Raw genomic sequence first — 17,421 nt, forward strand, 5'->3', positions numbered from 1 at the left:
CCTGCTCCTCTGGTGCTGCTTGGCCTGCTGTGTTCATCCAGCTGTACACCTTGTTATCTCCAATGTTCTAGGCACCTGGGTTTGATTCCCACTGTGACAGATGGTGGAATTTGAATTGAATCAAAGAAAAATCTGGAATTAAGAGTCTAATGGTGACCATGAAACTATTATGGATTTTTGGGAATAACCCATCTGGTTCACTAATGTATTTTAGGAAAGGAAGCTACCATCCTGACCTGGCCTGGCCTACACATGACTCCGGATCCAGAGTAATGTGGTTGCCTCCTAACAATTAGGGACAGGCAATAAATGCTGACCTAGCCAGTGATGTCCACATCCTGCAATAAATAAAATGAAAAATCCTGGAGCTCCCTTCCTAACAGCACTTACAAAACGTCGACAGTAGTAATTGAAGAGGGCCACTCACAACCACCTCAGAGGCATTTTGACTTGAACAACAAATTCTGGCCTATCTGACAACATCGCATGTTGTGTAGGATTAATAAAATTGACAATAAGACAAGCAGGCCCCTGGTTCAAAACAGTAAAAGGTGAATTTTGACTGCTCAGTAAGTTTCCTGTGCGTGGAAAGTATAGATGGGGCGATGGAATTGTGTTGGAAACGATTGGAGGCTGCAGTGGCAGCCGGGGGGAGGATGATGGATGTTGGAAGGAAACTAGAATCTTTCTGCTTGGTGGAACTAAGATTGGCCAAATTGCTGCCTTCATCCATAATTCACAGGTCAAATTCTTGATTTGCACCATGAATCTCTGTGAAAAATCTCCTTTTAGTTTGGTTTCAGATGCATCCAGTGTAACTTATTGAGGGCAGATAAACTTGAAACTTTGATTATTTCATTTTTGTTACACACTGCTAATTGCTCACGTCAGAGTCTGTTTTCAGTGTTATAGTGCATTTTTAAGGAAGCATAGCAAAAGACTACAGCAATTTGAAATCCAGAATTTGGTCTCACCAAACAAAAGTATGTTGTTCACTTTGAAATGCAAATTTTCACCACAGTGTGAAACATCGAAACATAGAAAATAGGAATGGAGTAGGCCACTCAGCCCTTTGAACTGGCTCCACTATTCAATATGATCATGGCAGATCGTCCAACTCAGTACCCTGTTCTTCCTTGCTCCCCATATCCTTTGATCTCTTCAGCCCAAAGAAGTATATCTAACTCTTTCTCTCAAAAAATATCAATATTTTGCTTTCAGTGGCAGCAAATTCCTCAGGCTCACCACTCTGTGGGTGAAGAAATTTCTCCTCATTCTCTGTCTTTAAACTGTGAACCCTGGTTCTGGACTCCCTAGTCATCAGGAATATCAGTTTACCTTGTCTCGTCCTGTTAGAAGTTAATAGGTTTCCATGAAATCCTCCTCATTTTTCTAGATAATCTCCAGTGGATATAAGTCTTAACTGATCCAGTTTCTCTACATACATCAGTCCTGCCATCACATGAATCAGCATGGTAAACCTTCCAGAACCAGCACATCCTTTCTCTCATAAGGAGACCAAAACTGCATACAATACTCTGGGTGTGGTCTGCCTATTCTGAAGAAGGGCACTGGAGGCTTGGGGACCGCTTTGTGGAACACCTACGCTTGGTTCGCAACAAATAACTGCACCTCCCAGTCGCGAACCATTTTAACTCCCCCTCCCACTCCTTGGACTACATGTCCATGCTGGGCCTCCTGCAGTGCCACAACAATGCCACCCAAAGGTTGCAGGAACAGCACCTCAAATTTCGCTTGGGAACCCTGCAGCCCAATGGTATCAATGTGGACTTCACAAGCTTCAAAATCTTCCCTCCCCCTACAGCATCCCAAAACCAGCCCAGCTTGTCCCCACCTCCCTAACCTGTCCTTCCTCCCACCTATCCCCTCGTCCCACCTCAAGCCCCACCCCCATCTCCTACCTACTAGCCTCATCCCGTCCCCTTGACTTGCCTGTCCTCCCTGGACTGACCTATCCCCTCCCTAACTCCTCACTTTTACTGGCTCCACCCCCGCCTCTTTGACCTGTCTGTCTCCTCTCCACCTATCTTCTCCTTTATCCATCTTCTATCTGCCTCCCCATCTCTCCCTATTTATTTCAGAATCCCCTTCCCCTCCCCCATTTTTGAAGAAGGGTCTAGGCCCGAAACGAAAGCTTTCCTGCTCCTCTGATGCTGCTTGGCCTGCTGTGTACATCCAGCTCTACACCTTGTTATCTCGGATTCAGCATTAGTTTGTTTTCCCTCTGCAGATGAAGATAGCAATTTATTTTTTGTTTGCTTCATTGGTAGTTGTTTGATAAAGAATTAAGTACAAATTTGCATTTTGATGTTGCAATGTTGGCATTTAATTCTATAACACTGTAATTTGTTATTCAGGTTCATTTTATCTGTTCCACTGCACCATTTAGTATCATGATGCTTTTTTTTTAAAAAGGCTGTCCTTTGACAGAGCAAACTGGTGTCAAACCTAGTTGCTATGTGTCATATGCTACACCAGTCAGTCCCACTCCTATAACAACTCATCTGATAGAAAATGCATACAGTCCTGTTTGGGACCACCAACAGCAAACAAGGTATGTATTGCATGGCATTTCATAATGTAACTTAATCAGGTTTTAACAGAAATAAGGTGACTAGCAGTTGTGAAAACCATCCAGAATGAATTGACTAGTCTTGTATTGTTTCACCAGGCTTATTACTCGAAAATAAAACCTGGTTCCATAAGATCATAACATAAGAAATAGGAAAACAAGGAGACTACACATTGAGCCAACCCTGCCATTCAATACAATCATGATAGATCTTCAGACTCAACTCCACTTCCTTCCTGCTCCTTTTATGACTCGATTCCCTTGGAGAAAAATTATGTCTGTCTTTATGTATGTTTCAACAAAGGAGCAACTACAATCCTCAGGGATGCAAATTTCCAATATTTCACAATGCTTTGAAGAAACTTCTCTTCATCCTCGTCTTAAATAATTTGCTCCTTTTCCTGAGACTATGCCATGATGATCTAAATTCCCCAGGCAAGGGAGAAGATCTTTCAGGGTCTGCCTTTTTAAATGCCTTGAGAATGTTTGTGGCCTTTCAAATCTTTACTCAATTCTAGAATCTGTTCTTACTTATGATCCATCTTTAAGTAGTTTCAACTGAACTGAAATTTTGCTGACTCGGTTTGGTAGTGTTCAACTGAAGCTGCCGAGAAATGAAGTCACTGATGTAATGCTTTCAGAATTCCATTCCTAACTATCTAGTTGTTAGCAGAGAATCATGTGCAATGGCTTCTCATCCTACTCCACCAGTGTTGCCTGAAGGATTTATTCTTGGCCCCCTCATCTCTTATTTACATTCTATCTCTTGGCAAAGTCATCCAAAACTATATCAAATGCCATATATCCATTTAAAGCATCCAGTTCTACCTCACCACCATCTTTCTTGATCCCAGCATTGCTTTTGATTTGTCACACTGCTTGTCTGACGTTCAATACTGCATGTGCAAGAATTTCTTCCAACTAAATATTGTTAACTAATTTTCGTGTTTAAAGTGGCTTTTATTTGTGTAACTGCAGGCTGGCCAAACAATTGTTACTGGACCCACAGCAAACTCTAGTTTTTAAAGTGTGGCATAAAGCAGGTAAATGCTATAAATTGTAATTGATTCTGCTTATTTGTTTGAGATTTCATTTCCTTAAAACTTAATCTACAAAATTTATCCATACACAGATTGCAACAGATAGGTGTGGTGCAGAATAGGAACTAATAAATAAGTTAATACTTATTTTCAATCTTTAATGTACTTAATCAGAACATGCTGAAGTGTAATATATGTTGTAAAACTGAGTTGATGCAGAATGCTACACACAATTACCTTAAATGAGCCATATATATGCACACATTCTAAAGTAAATTTTAGATGATAACCTGAAATAAGCTGGAAAGAAAGTGGGAAAGTGAAAAATTAGCCATTTAGTAAACAAATAAAAGGAAGTATCTTGAAGAAAAGCTGTTGCTAAATTAGGAATCAGCACAGCCCAACAGTGAGAGAGTTCCCAGTTCATTTCTAGTCATCCTGAGTCACAGAATCATACTCAGTTGATCTCAGCTGAGTGGTGCACTGAAATGATACACTTGACCATGAACATGTCTCAGCTCAGGCAGGAGCAAATGAGTCATAACTAATCACTGTACAGTGACCTTTGTTGGAAAGTACATGTGGGCATCAAGTGAGAATACGGTCAGGCTGCGCTGTTGTGTGCCCTCAGTGGCCACTTTGCCTGCAAATTGTTCCATCCTGGTTGAAGGTTTGCAAAGATTCTTGATAGCTTCTGGAACTGTAGAATTCCAAGGACCTAATATAGAAAGGGGGAAAAAAACTTGAACTTAATTTGTGGTAATTTTTATTTCATGTAATGTGAGAGCCTTGTTAATCTTAACTCCATGAAAGTGGCTATTAGTGTATGAGATGTTTAAAATAAAGATGAGGTTGAAGGCAAGTTAATTTTAGTTAACAGTAGTATGAGAAGTGGGGACTGTCTAGCTATATCTTTATAAATGGTTCACGAGAAAAGGAGAGTCTTAGATTAAATGACTTACACGTGGTGCACCTTGAATTATTAGAAAGGAAGAGTTCTTTCTGTGGTCAGTGACAGTGCTATAAAATGTGAATTATAGAGTCATAAGACCTCTTCTCATCATATCAATGCATTGTCATATTTTATTAAATGCTTTGTTCTGTGTCCTAGATATTGATCGGGTTATAGGGTTTGCATCTGTGGATCTATCTGCTTTATTATCTGGATTTCTATGTATATGTGGCTGGTACAATATCATTGACTTTAGTGGTCAGTGCCAAGGACAACTTAAAGTAGCAATCACCCCTTTGGAAAATATCCATCATCTGAGAGGGGAAAGATGGACCCAAACACACAAACTAAAAGCAGGTTCCGTAAGTACTTTTTTAAATGATATGGTGGTAGAAATAAATGCTTTGATACCGAAGGTACAGATTAAAAACTAAGTTGCATGACTGTAAGGCTACACAGCAGTCCAACAGGTGGCATATCAAGCATTTTGAATTAGTGCTATGGATTCCCTTATGTCAACCGGTACGTGTGTTGGTCTCACTAAAAGATGCACCATCCACAGTGCAGTGATCCTTCAGTATTGCATTGAGAGGTCAGTCTCTGGAGTGGGACTTTAAACCTATAACCTTCTGATTCCAAGGCAAGCATGCTGCCACCTGAGCTAACCTAACATAGAAAATTGGAGCAGCAGTAGGCCATTTGGCCCTTCAAGCCTGCACAGCCATTCATTATGCTGATGGCTGATCATCCAACCCAATAGTCTGTTCTTGCTTTTTTTCCAATATTTTTTCAGCCCTTTAGCCACAGGTGCTATATTCAACTGCTTCTTGAAATCATATAATGTTCCAGCCTTGACCGCTTTCTGTGGTAGCAAATTTCACAGGCTTACTGTAGTGATTGTACCGAAGTCAGCCAGGTGGACCTCATAGAATGTGAGTTCCCTGATTAGGGCTGTTAATCTGGTCCAGTCAGGAGCCGTGGCTGACAGATATAACAGGAGTGTCAAAGGTTCTGTTCACTCTGAGAGCTGGCTCATCATGGCACTGGATCAGTATCAAGGAATCTCCAGATGTAAATAAAGGGTAACTTAGTGACTGATGCTGGTCTCTGCGGAGTTATTTCACTCACCCCTCTCTGGGAACAAAATTTCTCCTCCTCTCAGTCCTAAAAGGTTTACTCCATATCGTTAGTCTGTGACCCCTGGTTCTGGACTCCCCTGCTATCAGGAATATCCTTCCTGCATCCACCCTGTTAAAATTTTATAGAGTTCTATGAGATCCCCCTTCATTCTTTGAACTCCAGTGAATATAATTCTAAACAATTTAACTTCTCCTCATACATCAGTCCTGCTATCCCAGGAATCATGGTAATCTTTCACTGCATGCCCATTATAGCATGAACATCCTTCATCAGATAAGGAGACCAAAACTGTACACAGTTTTCCAGGTGTGCTCTCACTCAGCCCCTGCAGAATTGCAGCAAGACATCCCTGTTACCAAATCCTCATGATATGAAGGCCAACATACCATTTGAACGCTTTCCTGTTTGCTGCACATCCTAACATAAAGTAGTGAAGAAAATAACGCCTACTGATTCCTGTGGATTTTCTCTATTGGCTAGCAACAAGCATGACAGCTGCCCTTAATAAATATCCAAAGGCAGTAATCACTCAGCCTAATAACTGTCTAGCAAAATGCAACCTTGCTAAGCAGGCTTTGATGTGGTACTTGGTCAAACCATTTTGAAAGTCTAGATGCAGAATCAACTGATTTTTCTTTTGTCAGCGAAGTTCTTTTAAAAACATATTCAGTTGAACTGCTAAAAATAAATTTCAGTTTTCAAGAGTCACTGCTGAGATTCTTAAATGTCATAGACCGTTTGGAGATATCCTCAAGAGTCATCTCCAACAACTTGTGTTTATACGCCACCTTTCATGTAATAAAACAACCAAGGCACTTCACAGGTACATTATAAATCAAAATTTGAGACTGACCTACATAAAGAGATATTAGACTAAAAGTGGCTAAAATTTTGACAGAAAAGCTTCAATGATTGTCAGAAAAGAAAGATAGAGAAGTGGAGGAAATTTCAGAGGTTGGAGCTGAGGCAACTGTAAGAGGTCATTGGTGGACTAGTTGGATAAAAATGATGTGCAAGGTTATGGGGAAACAGGAAATTGGTACCAGGTAATAATGCTCATTTGAAGATCTGGTGCAGACATGATGGGCTAAATGGCCTCCTTCTACGCTGTAACACTTCTGTGATTATGTGTAACTAAAGGCACAGTCACCAGTGGTGCAGCAGTTAAAATCAGGGATGCTCAAGAGGGCAGACATGATTGAGTATAGATATACTGGAGGACAGATGCATGGAAGAACTTGCAAACAATTATGAGAGTATTAAAATTGAGTCATTGTTTGACTGAAGACTATGTTAGTTAGCAAGCACTGGGCCGGTATGGTGGTTCAGTGGTTAACACTGCTGCCTCACAACGCCAGAGACCTGGGTTCAATTCCAGCTCAGGTGACTGTCTGTATGGAGTTTGCACATTGTCCCCATGTCTGTGTGGTTTCCTCTGGGTGCTCCAGTTTCCTCCCACGGTCCAAAGATGTGCAGGTTAGGTGGATTGACCATCCTAGATTGCCAATAGTGTCCAGGGATGTGTAGGTTAGGTGGTTTAGCTATGAGAAATGCAGGGTTACGGGGATAGGGCAGGAGGGTGAGTCTGAATGGGATGCCCCTCGAAGAGTTGGTGCGGACCTGTTGGGCCAGATGGCCTGTTTCCATAATGTAGAGATTCTATGATACTATGGTGATGGGTGAACAAGTCCTGGCCTGAGTAAGGGCACAAGGAGCAAATGACCTTGCATTTATAGAGAGTAACATGCAACAGACTAGGAGCAGTAGTTGTTGCCATAGTTCCCAAGGACCATAGGTATGCTCTCTCATTAGAGAGAGATGACTGTTGGTGGTTGATACTCACCACACCTCGGGTGAGGCGAAAGGTTGAGAAGAAGGGACCTTCCTGAACACCTCAGACGTTACAGGAATTGAACCTGCATTGCAAACCAGCCGTCCAGCCAACTGAGCTAACCGACCCACTATAAGAGACTAGCCAGAAAAACATTACAATGAATGTATAACGGTAAAAATGCATGAGGGATACAATAGCAGATGAGATGTGATGAGGATAAAGTTGGGCATTGTTACAGCAGTTAAAACAGACAGGCAGGGAATGGGATAAGAGGTTTGACAAGTAAACGTTGAGAAGATGTTTCCCCACATGGGAGAGTCTAGGCTCAGAGAACAATTTAATACTAAGATAAAAAGGAAATGCTTCTCTCAGGGTTGTGAGTCTTTTGATCTCCTTGCAGTGGGGGCAGAGTCCTTGTATATATTTAAGGCCGAGATAGATTCTTGGTCGGTAGAGGAGTTAAGGGTTTTGGGGAAAAGGCAGAAAGTGAGCATGAAGAATTTTAGATCAATCATGATCCTATTGAATGGTGGAACAGGCTGGAGGGGCCAAACAGCCTACTCCTGTACCTATGTCTTCTGGAATGTGGTCAGAATTCCATCTCTATGTCAGATATGTTTGAGAATGTTGCAGGTAGCCCCAAAAGGGTATTCAGGTTTTGTGAGCGTTCTATTTTTGTTCAGTATCTGATCCATCTAGTTTGACCGATTTTTCAATAATAATTAATTTAAAGACCTTGTTCCTTGGTGAATCACACAGGATTGCAGGAAGCATAAACCCTGCTTTGCCAATTTCTGTATTCTGCATTATCACCAGTACATGATGTGTGTGAAAGTTAACTGGTAGGCTGTTTGTGGTAAAATTGTTCTAGGGCAAAAGGATGTTTTAATGGTTCTACAGCCAGATGTGGGAGAAAGGGTTACATTCTGAACAGCCCATTTCTACATTTTTTTCCAAAGGAAATGAAGTAACATTTGTGTTTTTCCTCTCTAAAATGAATGATGCCTATGACTAATGTCCTTCTTTGAAATAAAGCCATCTAGTTAGGGCCTTTTTCTCCATTCTTTAGATGATTTGCTTTCCTAATTATGATTTTTTTTTGCCATTTGACTGCTTAAACCTTATTAGTTTCAATATTATGCATATATTTGTAGTATAACTATAATGGGTTTATTTGGTTCTCCCTTGCTGGAACAGTGCAACATATCATTCATGTCATCTTGTTAAGACCAGTATTTCACTTTTATTTTGGGTTATTTGCTGAACTTGAATGAACTCTTAATATTCAGATTTTTTTTGCTTAGTTCAAGGGATATAGACATCACTGGCTGGACCAGAATTTATAGTCCATCCCAAGTTGATCTTGAGAACGTGGTGGTGAACTGCCTTCACAAACCACTGCAGTCAATTTGATATAGGTAGACCCACAATGCTGTTGGGAAGGGAGTTCCAGATTTTGAGCCGACAACAATGATATAGTTCTAAATCAGGATAGTTGAATGGTTTGGAGGGGAACTTGTAGGTGATGTTGTATTTGCTGCCCTTGTCCTTGCAGATGGAAGTTGTCATGGGTTTGGAAGGAACAATCTAAGGAGCCTTAGTAAATTTCTGCAGTGCATCTTGTAGATGGTACACACTGCTGCTTCTGATCATCGATAGTGTAGGGACTTCGCGTGCCTGGATGTGACGCCAGTCAAGCAGACTACTTTGTCCTGGATGGTGTCAAGCTTCTAGAGTGTTGTTAGAATTGTATTCATCCAGGCAGGTGGAAAGCATTTCATCACACTTTTGATTTTTGCGTTGTAGATGTTGGGCAGGATTTTCAGTGTTAGGAGGTGAGTTACTCACTGCAAAATTCCTCACCTCTAACCTGTTCTTGAGTAATGGCTCGCTTAGTTCAGTTTCTAGTTAATGTTGATAGTGTGGAATTCAGTGATAGTAATGCTATTGAATGCCAAGGTGCAATGGTTACATTCTATATTATTGAAGATGTCATTGCCATGCACTGTGTGACATGAATGTTACTTGCCATTTGTCAGCCCAAACCTGGATTTTGTCCAGGTATGGCTGCATTTGGGATCGGATTGCTTAAGTATCTGAAGAATTGAGAATGGTGCTGAACATAGTGCAATCATCAGCAAATGGAGCACAGGCCATTGATAAATCAGCTGACAATGGTTGAGCATCAGGCACTACCTTGAGGAACTCCTGCATAGACGGCCTGGAGCTAAGATGATTGACGTACAACAACCACAATCTTGGAATCCTGGAGATTCCAGAACTAGGGGGCATTGTCTAAAAGTCTTGGAGAGATGTTGGGAAGCACTCCTACACAGAAAGGATGATAGAGATTTGGATTTCTCTTCCACGAATGGCAGTTAATCCTAGATCAGATTTTAATTTTAAACCTGAGATAATTTTAGAGTTAGGCCTCAGATCAGCCATGATCTCTTGAATGACAGGACAGACTCAAGAGGGTGATTGTCCTACTTCTGTGCCTGTGTTGTGCCAGGTATGACTACAACCAGCAGAGATTTCCCTCCGATTCCTTTTGACTGTAGTTTTGCTAGGGCTGCTTGATGCTGTATTCAGTCAAATTTGCCTTGATGTCAAGGGTAGTCATTCTCACCACATCTCTTTAGTATAACTCTTTTTGTCCATGTTTAAACCAAGACTAATGAATCAGGAACTGTGTGGAACCCAAATGAAGTATGAGTGAACAGGTTATTGCTGTCCAAATGCTGCATGATAGCAGTGTTCATGACACTTTCCAGCACACTTCTTTGTCAATTTATAGTACTTGCAAATGTTAAAATTTTGTATGAACTGGTACAGTAGTAATCTTGTGGACCTCTTGAGGGTATTCCAAGTTGATGGTTGTGTATACACTATTTCAATCTATTTTACTAAATACACTAAATTAAAGTACCTTCCGTCAATGCAAGTCATTATTTTTTTTTAAAAATTCATTCATGGGATGTGGGTGTTGCTGGTTAGGTCGGCAATTACTGTTGGAACCCAAACTGCGTCACTGAGCAGGTGCTGCTTGATAGCACTGTCGATGACACCTTCCATCACTTTACTGAGGATCGAGAGTAGACTGATGGGGTGGTAATTGGCTGGGTTGGATTTGCCTGCTTTTTCTGTACAGGATATACCTGGGCAATTTTCCACATTTTTGGGTAGATGCCAGTGTTGTAACTGTACTGAGACGGCTTGGCTTGGAGAGTGGCAAGCTCTGGAACACAGGTCTTCAGTACTATTGCTGGAATGTTGTCAGGGCCCAGTATCCAGTGCGCCCAACCATTTCTTGATATCAAGTGGAGTGAATTGAATTAACTGGACGCTGGTGTCTCTGATGCTGGGGACCACTCGGAGGAGGCCGAGATGGATCAACCACTTGGCGTCTCTGGCTGAATTTTGCTGCAACAGCTTCAGCCTTATCTTTTGTACTGATGTGTTGTCTCTTCCATCATTGAGGATGGGGATATTTGTGGAGCCTCCTCCTCCAGTGAGTTGTTTAATTGTCCACCACCATTCATGACTGACATGGCAGAACTGCAGAGCTTAGATCTCATCCGTTGGTTATGGGATCATTTAGCTCTGTCTTCACTTGCTGCTTATGGCGCTTGGCATGCAAGTAGTCGTGTGTGGTAGCTTCACCAAGTTGACACCTCATTTTTAGTTATGCCTCGTGCTTCTCCTGGCATGACCTCCTACATTCCCCATTGAACCAAAGTTGTTCCCCTGGCTTGTTGGTAATGGTCGAATGGGGGATATGCTGGGCTATGAGGTTGCAGATTGTGCTGGAGTACAATTCTGCTGCTTTTGCTGACCCACAGCATCTCACGGACGTCCAGTCTTGACTTTCTAGCTCTGTTTGAAGTGTATCCCATTCAACACCGAGATTGTGCCACACGACGTTATAGAGAGTGTTCCCAATGTGAAGGTGGTACTTTGTTTCCACAAGGGCTATGTGATGATTACTCTTACAGATACTGTCATGGACAGATGTATCTGCAGCTGGCAGATTGGTCACCTATGTATTTCCCTCACCACCTGCCACAGACCCAGTCTAGCAGTTATGTCCTTTAGGACCTGACCTCGATTCGTAGTGCTGCTGCTGAAGCACTATTGGTTAATATTGGTTGTTGACATTCAAATCCCTCACCCTGAGCACATTTTGCACTGTCCACCCTCAGTGCTTCCTTCAAGTGGTGTTTAAATAGATTTTTGAAAAATGCATCTTAATCAATCGAAACTTGCGTCTCCTTTCTCCATCAGCCGTTTTATGTTTGTTCACTCTACCAGCAACAGTTGTATGATCCTTTGATCTCTCTGCCTGTAAATGGTGTGTCGGTGTGCCCCTCCTCTCACTGCACCTGACAAAAGAGCAGCACTCTGATAGCTTGTGATTTCACATAAAGCCGTTGGACTGTAACCTGGTGTCATGTGATTTTTGACTCAGTCCACCCCAGTCCAACACCGGCACCTTCACATCATCGGCCCATACAAGAGATTATTGTAAAATTAAGTGTATTGTATGCGGGATAGCGTATCGAGATGGATAGATAAACGGTTGCTTGACAGAAAGCAAAGAGTAGGAATAAACGGGTCTTTTTCTGAATGGCAGTGACTAGTATGGAACCAAAGGAATTAGTGTTAGCATCCAGCTATTCACACAATATATTAACTATTTAGATGAGGGAATTTAATGTAATATCTCCAAATTTTCAGATGACAGAAAGCTGGGTGGGATGGTGAACTGAGAGGAGGATGCAGCGATGTTTAGGTGTGATTGGGCGAGCTGAGTAATTGGGTAAATGCATGACAGATGCCGTATAACATGGATAAATGTGAAGTTATCCACTTTGATAGCAAAAACAGGAAGGCAAATTATTATCTGAATGGCTATAAATTAAAGGAGGAGAATGTGCAACAAGACACGGATATTCTTATACACTGGTTGCTGAAGTTAAACATGCAGGTGCGGTACGTGGTAATGAAGGCAAATTGTATATTGGCCTTCATGGTGAGAGTGTTTCAAATCAGGAGCAGGGATGTCTAGCTGCAATTATACAGGGCCTAGGTGAAACCACACCTGGAGTATTATGTACGCTTTTGGTCTCCTTCGCTGAGGAAGGATGTTCTTGCTATATAGGGACAGCACTAAAGGTTTACCAGACTGATTCTTAGGATGACTGAACTAACGTATGAGAAGTTAAATCATTTAGTATTACGTTCGCTAGAATTCAGAAGAATGAGAGGGGATCTCATAGAAACTTATAAAATTCTAACAGGATTGAACAGGGTAGTTGCAGGAAGTATGTTCCTGATGGTGAAGGAATCCAGAACCAGGGATCACAGTCTTAGGATACAGGGGAAATAATTTAGGATTGAGATGATAAATTTATTCACTCAGAGAGTGGTGAGCTTGTGGAATTCGCTACTTCAGAAAGCAGTCAAGGCCAAAATATCGTATGGTTTCAGGAAGAGTTGGGTATAGCACTTGGGGCTAAAAGGATCATAGGATGTGGGGAAAAAGCAAGAACAGGCTTGAGTTGGATGATCAGCCACAGTCATAATGAATGGCTGAGTAGGCTAGAAGGGCCAAATGGCCTTTTCCTAGTCCTATTTTCTATGTTTTTCTAAAGTGTTAATTTTTAGTGTATTAAATATAATAATGTGACTTTAATGTTACAGACTCCTACCCTTGAATCATTATATAAGACCAGTGGCACATACAACTCTTTCCCCAGTCACATCTCCAAATATTCAGAACAGCTTATCACATCTCTGAATTCTGATGCTTTGTCAGCAAGTGACAGGTATGCGTTTGCACTAAAATTGTAATATTGCATAATGAAAATGAAAACTGTTAATTTGGAAAAAAGAGTGTTGGTGCCTTTTGTGCTGTGACTGACTAGAAATTATTGACATGCTGTGTAAGAGATTAAATAGTGAACATCTTTGACAAGAGCTAAAACAATGAACATGGTTGAGCCATGGACAGAGATGTCTTTCATATTAAACTTTCAATAATCAGATAGGGGCTAATGCTAATTATAACTTTTATGCTGTTTCCAACATCTTAGTAGATCAGTCAACACAGATGTCCAAACTTCCCGCCATGAGGAACACATGAAAAATGTACGTAGGTTTCATCAGTACTTGCAGCAAATGGAAAATAGCATGCATAGTGCTGGGTATTCAGAATCACTATCACAAACTTCACGGACTTCACTCTTTAGTGCTTTAAGGTAAATCCATTGTTTATAACTTCAAGTATACAATTACATCTTTACTTCTTCAGTAAAAATTGCAGTTAGGTAACACTTGAGTTTGGAAAATTTTCATGTTGGTAGACCTTTCAGAGATTTGTACTTTGTTTACAGCTTGAGCAGTGACAAAATAAATCAAGTTCAGTTGTTTCTGTTTCATAGATCAGATAGAATGATAGAGCACGGGAGATCTTTCAGCCCAGCATGCCTGAGCCAGCTCCTTGAAAAGCTGTCCCAATTAATTCCAGTACTCTGCATTCTCCAAATGTTCTCCCTTTTGGTTAATTTCCTTTTGAAATTTATTTTTGACTTTGCTTCTATCATCCTTTGAGACAGTGCATTCCAGATCATAATAACTCAATTCATACTTTTTTTTTCTTTCATGTTGCCACTAGTTCCCTCACCATCAGCATCCTGTGTGTTACTGTTGACCAGAAGCTGAACTGGACTGGCAATGTAAATGCAGTGGCTACAAAAGAGCAGGTCAGAGGCTAGATATTCTGCAAAGAGTAACTCACCTCCTGATTTCACAAAGCCCATTCATCCGTATACAGGGCACAAGTCAGGAGGGTGATGGAATACTCCCCACTTGCCTGGATAACTGCAGCTCCAAACAACACCTAACAAGAAGCTTGCACCATCCAGGACAAAGCAGCCCACTTGTTTGGCACTACATCCATAAGCATTCAGTGCTTCCACCACTGACTGTTATTAGCAGCAAGGTGTATCATCTATAAGATGCACTGCAGAAATCCACCAAGGCTCCTTAAACAACATCTTCCAAACTGTGACCACTACCTATATGGGGAGGTGATGGTTTAGCAGTCACTATCACTAGATTATTGAGCCAGAAACTCAGCTGTTGTTCTGTGGACCTGCCAGATGTCGGAATTCAAATTCAATAAAATATCTGCAATTAAGAATTTAATGATCACCATGAAACCACTGCCAATTATTGGAAAAACCAATCTGGTTCACTAATATCCTTCAGGGAAGAAAATCAGCCATCCTCACCAAGTCTGGCCAAATTGTAACTCCAGACCCATGGCAATGTGGTTGACTCTCAACTGCCCTCTGAAATGGCCTAGTAAACCACTCAGTTGTATTAATTGCTATGAAGTCTAAACAAAGAAATGAAACTGGATGGACCACCTGGCATCAACCTAGGCACAGGAAACGATAATGAGAAAACAGCCCTGTCAACCCTGCAAAGTCCTCCTTACTAACAGCTGGAGGGTAATGTTGTCTCACAGACTAGTCAAGCAACAGCCTGAGATAAGTCATTTTCACAGAATCATACCTTAAAAATATATCCCAGGCACCACCATCACCATCCCTGGATATCTCCTGTCCTTCCAGCAAGACAGACCCAGTAGACGTAGCAGCACAATGGTATACAGTCAAGAGGGAGTTGCCCTGGAAGTCCTCAACATTGACTGCGGACCCCTTGACGTCTCATGGCTTCATGTCAAACATGGGTAAGGAAACCTCCTGCTGAATGCCATGTACCTCATCTGACCAAGCAGTGTATATCTCCATGTTGAACAACATTTGGAGGAAGCACTGAGGGTGGCAAGGATGCCCATCACCAAGAGTCATTCGGTAGCAGCACTACTGATCGAGCTGGTCAGGTCCTAAAGAACATAGCTGCTGGACTGGGTCTGCGGCAGGTGGCAAGGGAACAAACAAGGGGGAGAAAACTACTTGTACGTCATTCTCACCAATCTACCTGTTGCAGATACATCTGTCCATGACAGTATCAGCAAAAGTGACCACCGCACAGTCCTTGTAGGCACAAAGTACCGCCTTCACTTTGAGGATACCCTCCATCGTGTTGTGTGGCACCTATCACTGTGCTAAATGGGACAGACTTTGAATAGATCAATCAACTCATGACTGAATATCCATGAGGTGCTGTGAGCCATCAACAGCAGCAGAACCATACTTCAACACAATCTGCAGCCTCATGGCTTGGCATATCTTCTGTTCAACCATTGCCATCATGCCAGGGGCACATCCTTGGTTCAGTGGAGAGTGTTAAAGGGCATGTCAGGAGCAGCACCAGGCATACCTAAAAATTAGATCTCAACCTAGTCAAGCTTCCAAACAGGACTACTTGCATGTCAAACCGTATAAGCAGCAAGTGATAGCCAGAGTTAACAATCCCACAAACAATGGATCAGATCTAAGCTCTGCAATCTTGTCACATCCAGTCGTAAATGATGGTGGATAAATAAACAACTCACTGGAGGAGGAGGCTCCCCCAAATATCCCCATCCTTACTGATGGAAGACTCCAGCATATCAGTGCAAAAGATAAGGCTGAAGCATTCACAGCAGTCTTCAGCCAGAAGTGCCCAGTGGATGATCTATCTCTGCCTCTTCTGGTCGTCCCTAGCATCACCTGTTGCCAGTCTTCAGCCAATTCAGTTCACTCCACTGATATCAAGAAATGGTTGGAGACACTGCATACTGCAAACATGATGGGCCCTGACATTTTCCAGCAATAGTACTGAAGACTTGTGCTCCAGAACTTGCCTCACCCCTAACCAAGCTGTTCTGGTACAGCTACAAGACTGTCAGCCACTCAGAAATGTGGAAAATTGCTTGGGTGTACCCTGTACACAAAAAGCAGGGCAAATCTAGCCTGGCCAATTATCGCATCAGTCCTCTCTTGACCATCAGTAAAGTAATGAAAAGTATCATCAACAGTGCTATCAAGCTGCACCTGCTCAGCAAAAACTTGCTCACAGCTGCCCCAGTTTGGGTTCCCCTGGGGCCACTCAGCTTCTGACGTCATTACAGTCTTGGTTCAAATATGATACCAGAGGTGAGGTGAGAATGGCAGCCCTTCAAATCAAAGCTGCATTTGGCCAAGTGTGGTGTCAAGGAGCTGTAGCAAAACTGAAATCAATGGGAATCAGGGCAAAATCTCTGCTGGTTGGAGTCATGTCTGGCACATAGGAAGATGGTTGTAGTTGTTAGAGGTCCATCATCTCAGCTCCAGGACATCTCTGCAGGAGTTCCTCAAAGTACCATCTTCAGCTACTTTATCAGTGATCTTCTCTCCATCATAAAATCAGAAGTGGAGATGTTTGCCAATGATTGCCCAATGTTCAGCGCTATTCACGAGTTCAGATACTGGAGCAGTCCATATTCAAATACAACAAGACATGGACAATATCCTGGCTTGGCAAGGAGCATTCATGCCACACAAATGCCAGGCATGACTGTCTCTTATTGGAGACAATCTAATCACTGTCCCTTGCTATTCAAAGGCATTAACATCACTAAATTCCCCACTGTCAACATCCTGAGGGTTACAATTGACCAGAAACTGAGCTGAACTTGCCATGTAAACACAATACGTACAAGAGCCGGGTGGTACGATAGCTCAGTGATTAACACTGCTGCCTCACAGTTCAAGGGACCCGGGTTCAATTCCAGCCTCAGGCGACTGTCTGTGTGGAGTTTGCACATTCTCCCCATCTCTGCGTGGTTTTCCTTCAGGTGCTCTCATTTCCTCCCACAGTGCAGGTTAGGTGAATTGGCTGTGCTAAATTTCCCATAGTGTCCAGGAGT

General features: G+C 42.1%; 1 protein-coding gene across 1 annotated transcript in view; it reads left to right on the top strand.

Moving 5' to 3' along the window:
* The window catches only part of LOC109910656 (C2 domain containing 3 centriole elongation regulator), a 97,945-nt gene that overhangs the window by 35,767 nt on the left and 44,757 nt on the right, over positions 1 to 17,421 (top strand). The window contains exons 13-17 of the mRNA XM_048597900.1: positions 2,437 to 2,575; positions 3,572 to 3,636; positions 4,745 to 4,947; positions 13,263 to 13,387; positions 13,655 to 13,819. Of these exons, the coding sequence (XP_048453857.1) occupies positions 2,437 to 2,575; positions 3,572 to 3,636; positions 4,745 to 4,947; positions 13,263 to 13,387; positions 13,655 to 13,819 (697 nt within the window). The remainder of the gene's footprint in view (positions 1 to 2,436; positions 2,576 to 3,571; positions 3,637 to 4,744; positions 4,948 to 13,262; positions 13,388 to 13,654; positions 13,820 to 17,421) is intronic.

Source organism: Rhincodon typus, chromosome 6 (assembly GCF_021869965.1).
Source record: "Rhincodon typus isolate 14 chromosome 6, sRhiTyp1.1, whole genome shotgun sequence".
NCBI lineage: Eukaryota > Metazoa > Chordata > Chondrichthyes > Orectolobiformes > Rhincodontidae > Rhincodon > Rhincodon typus.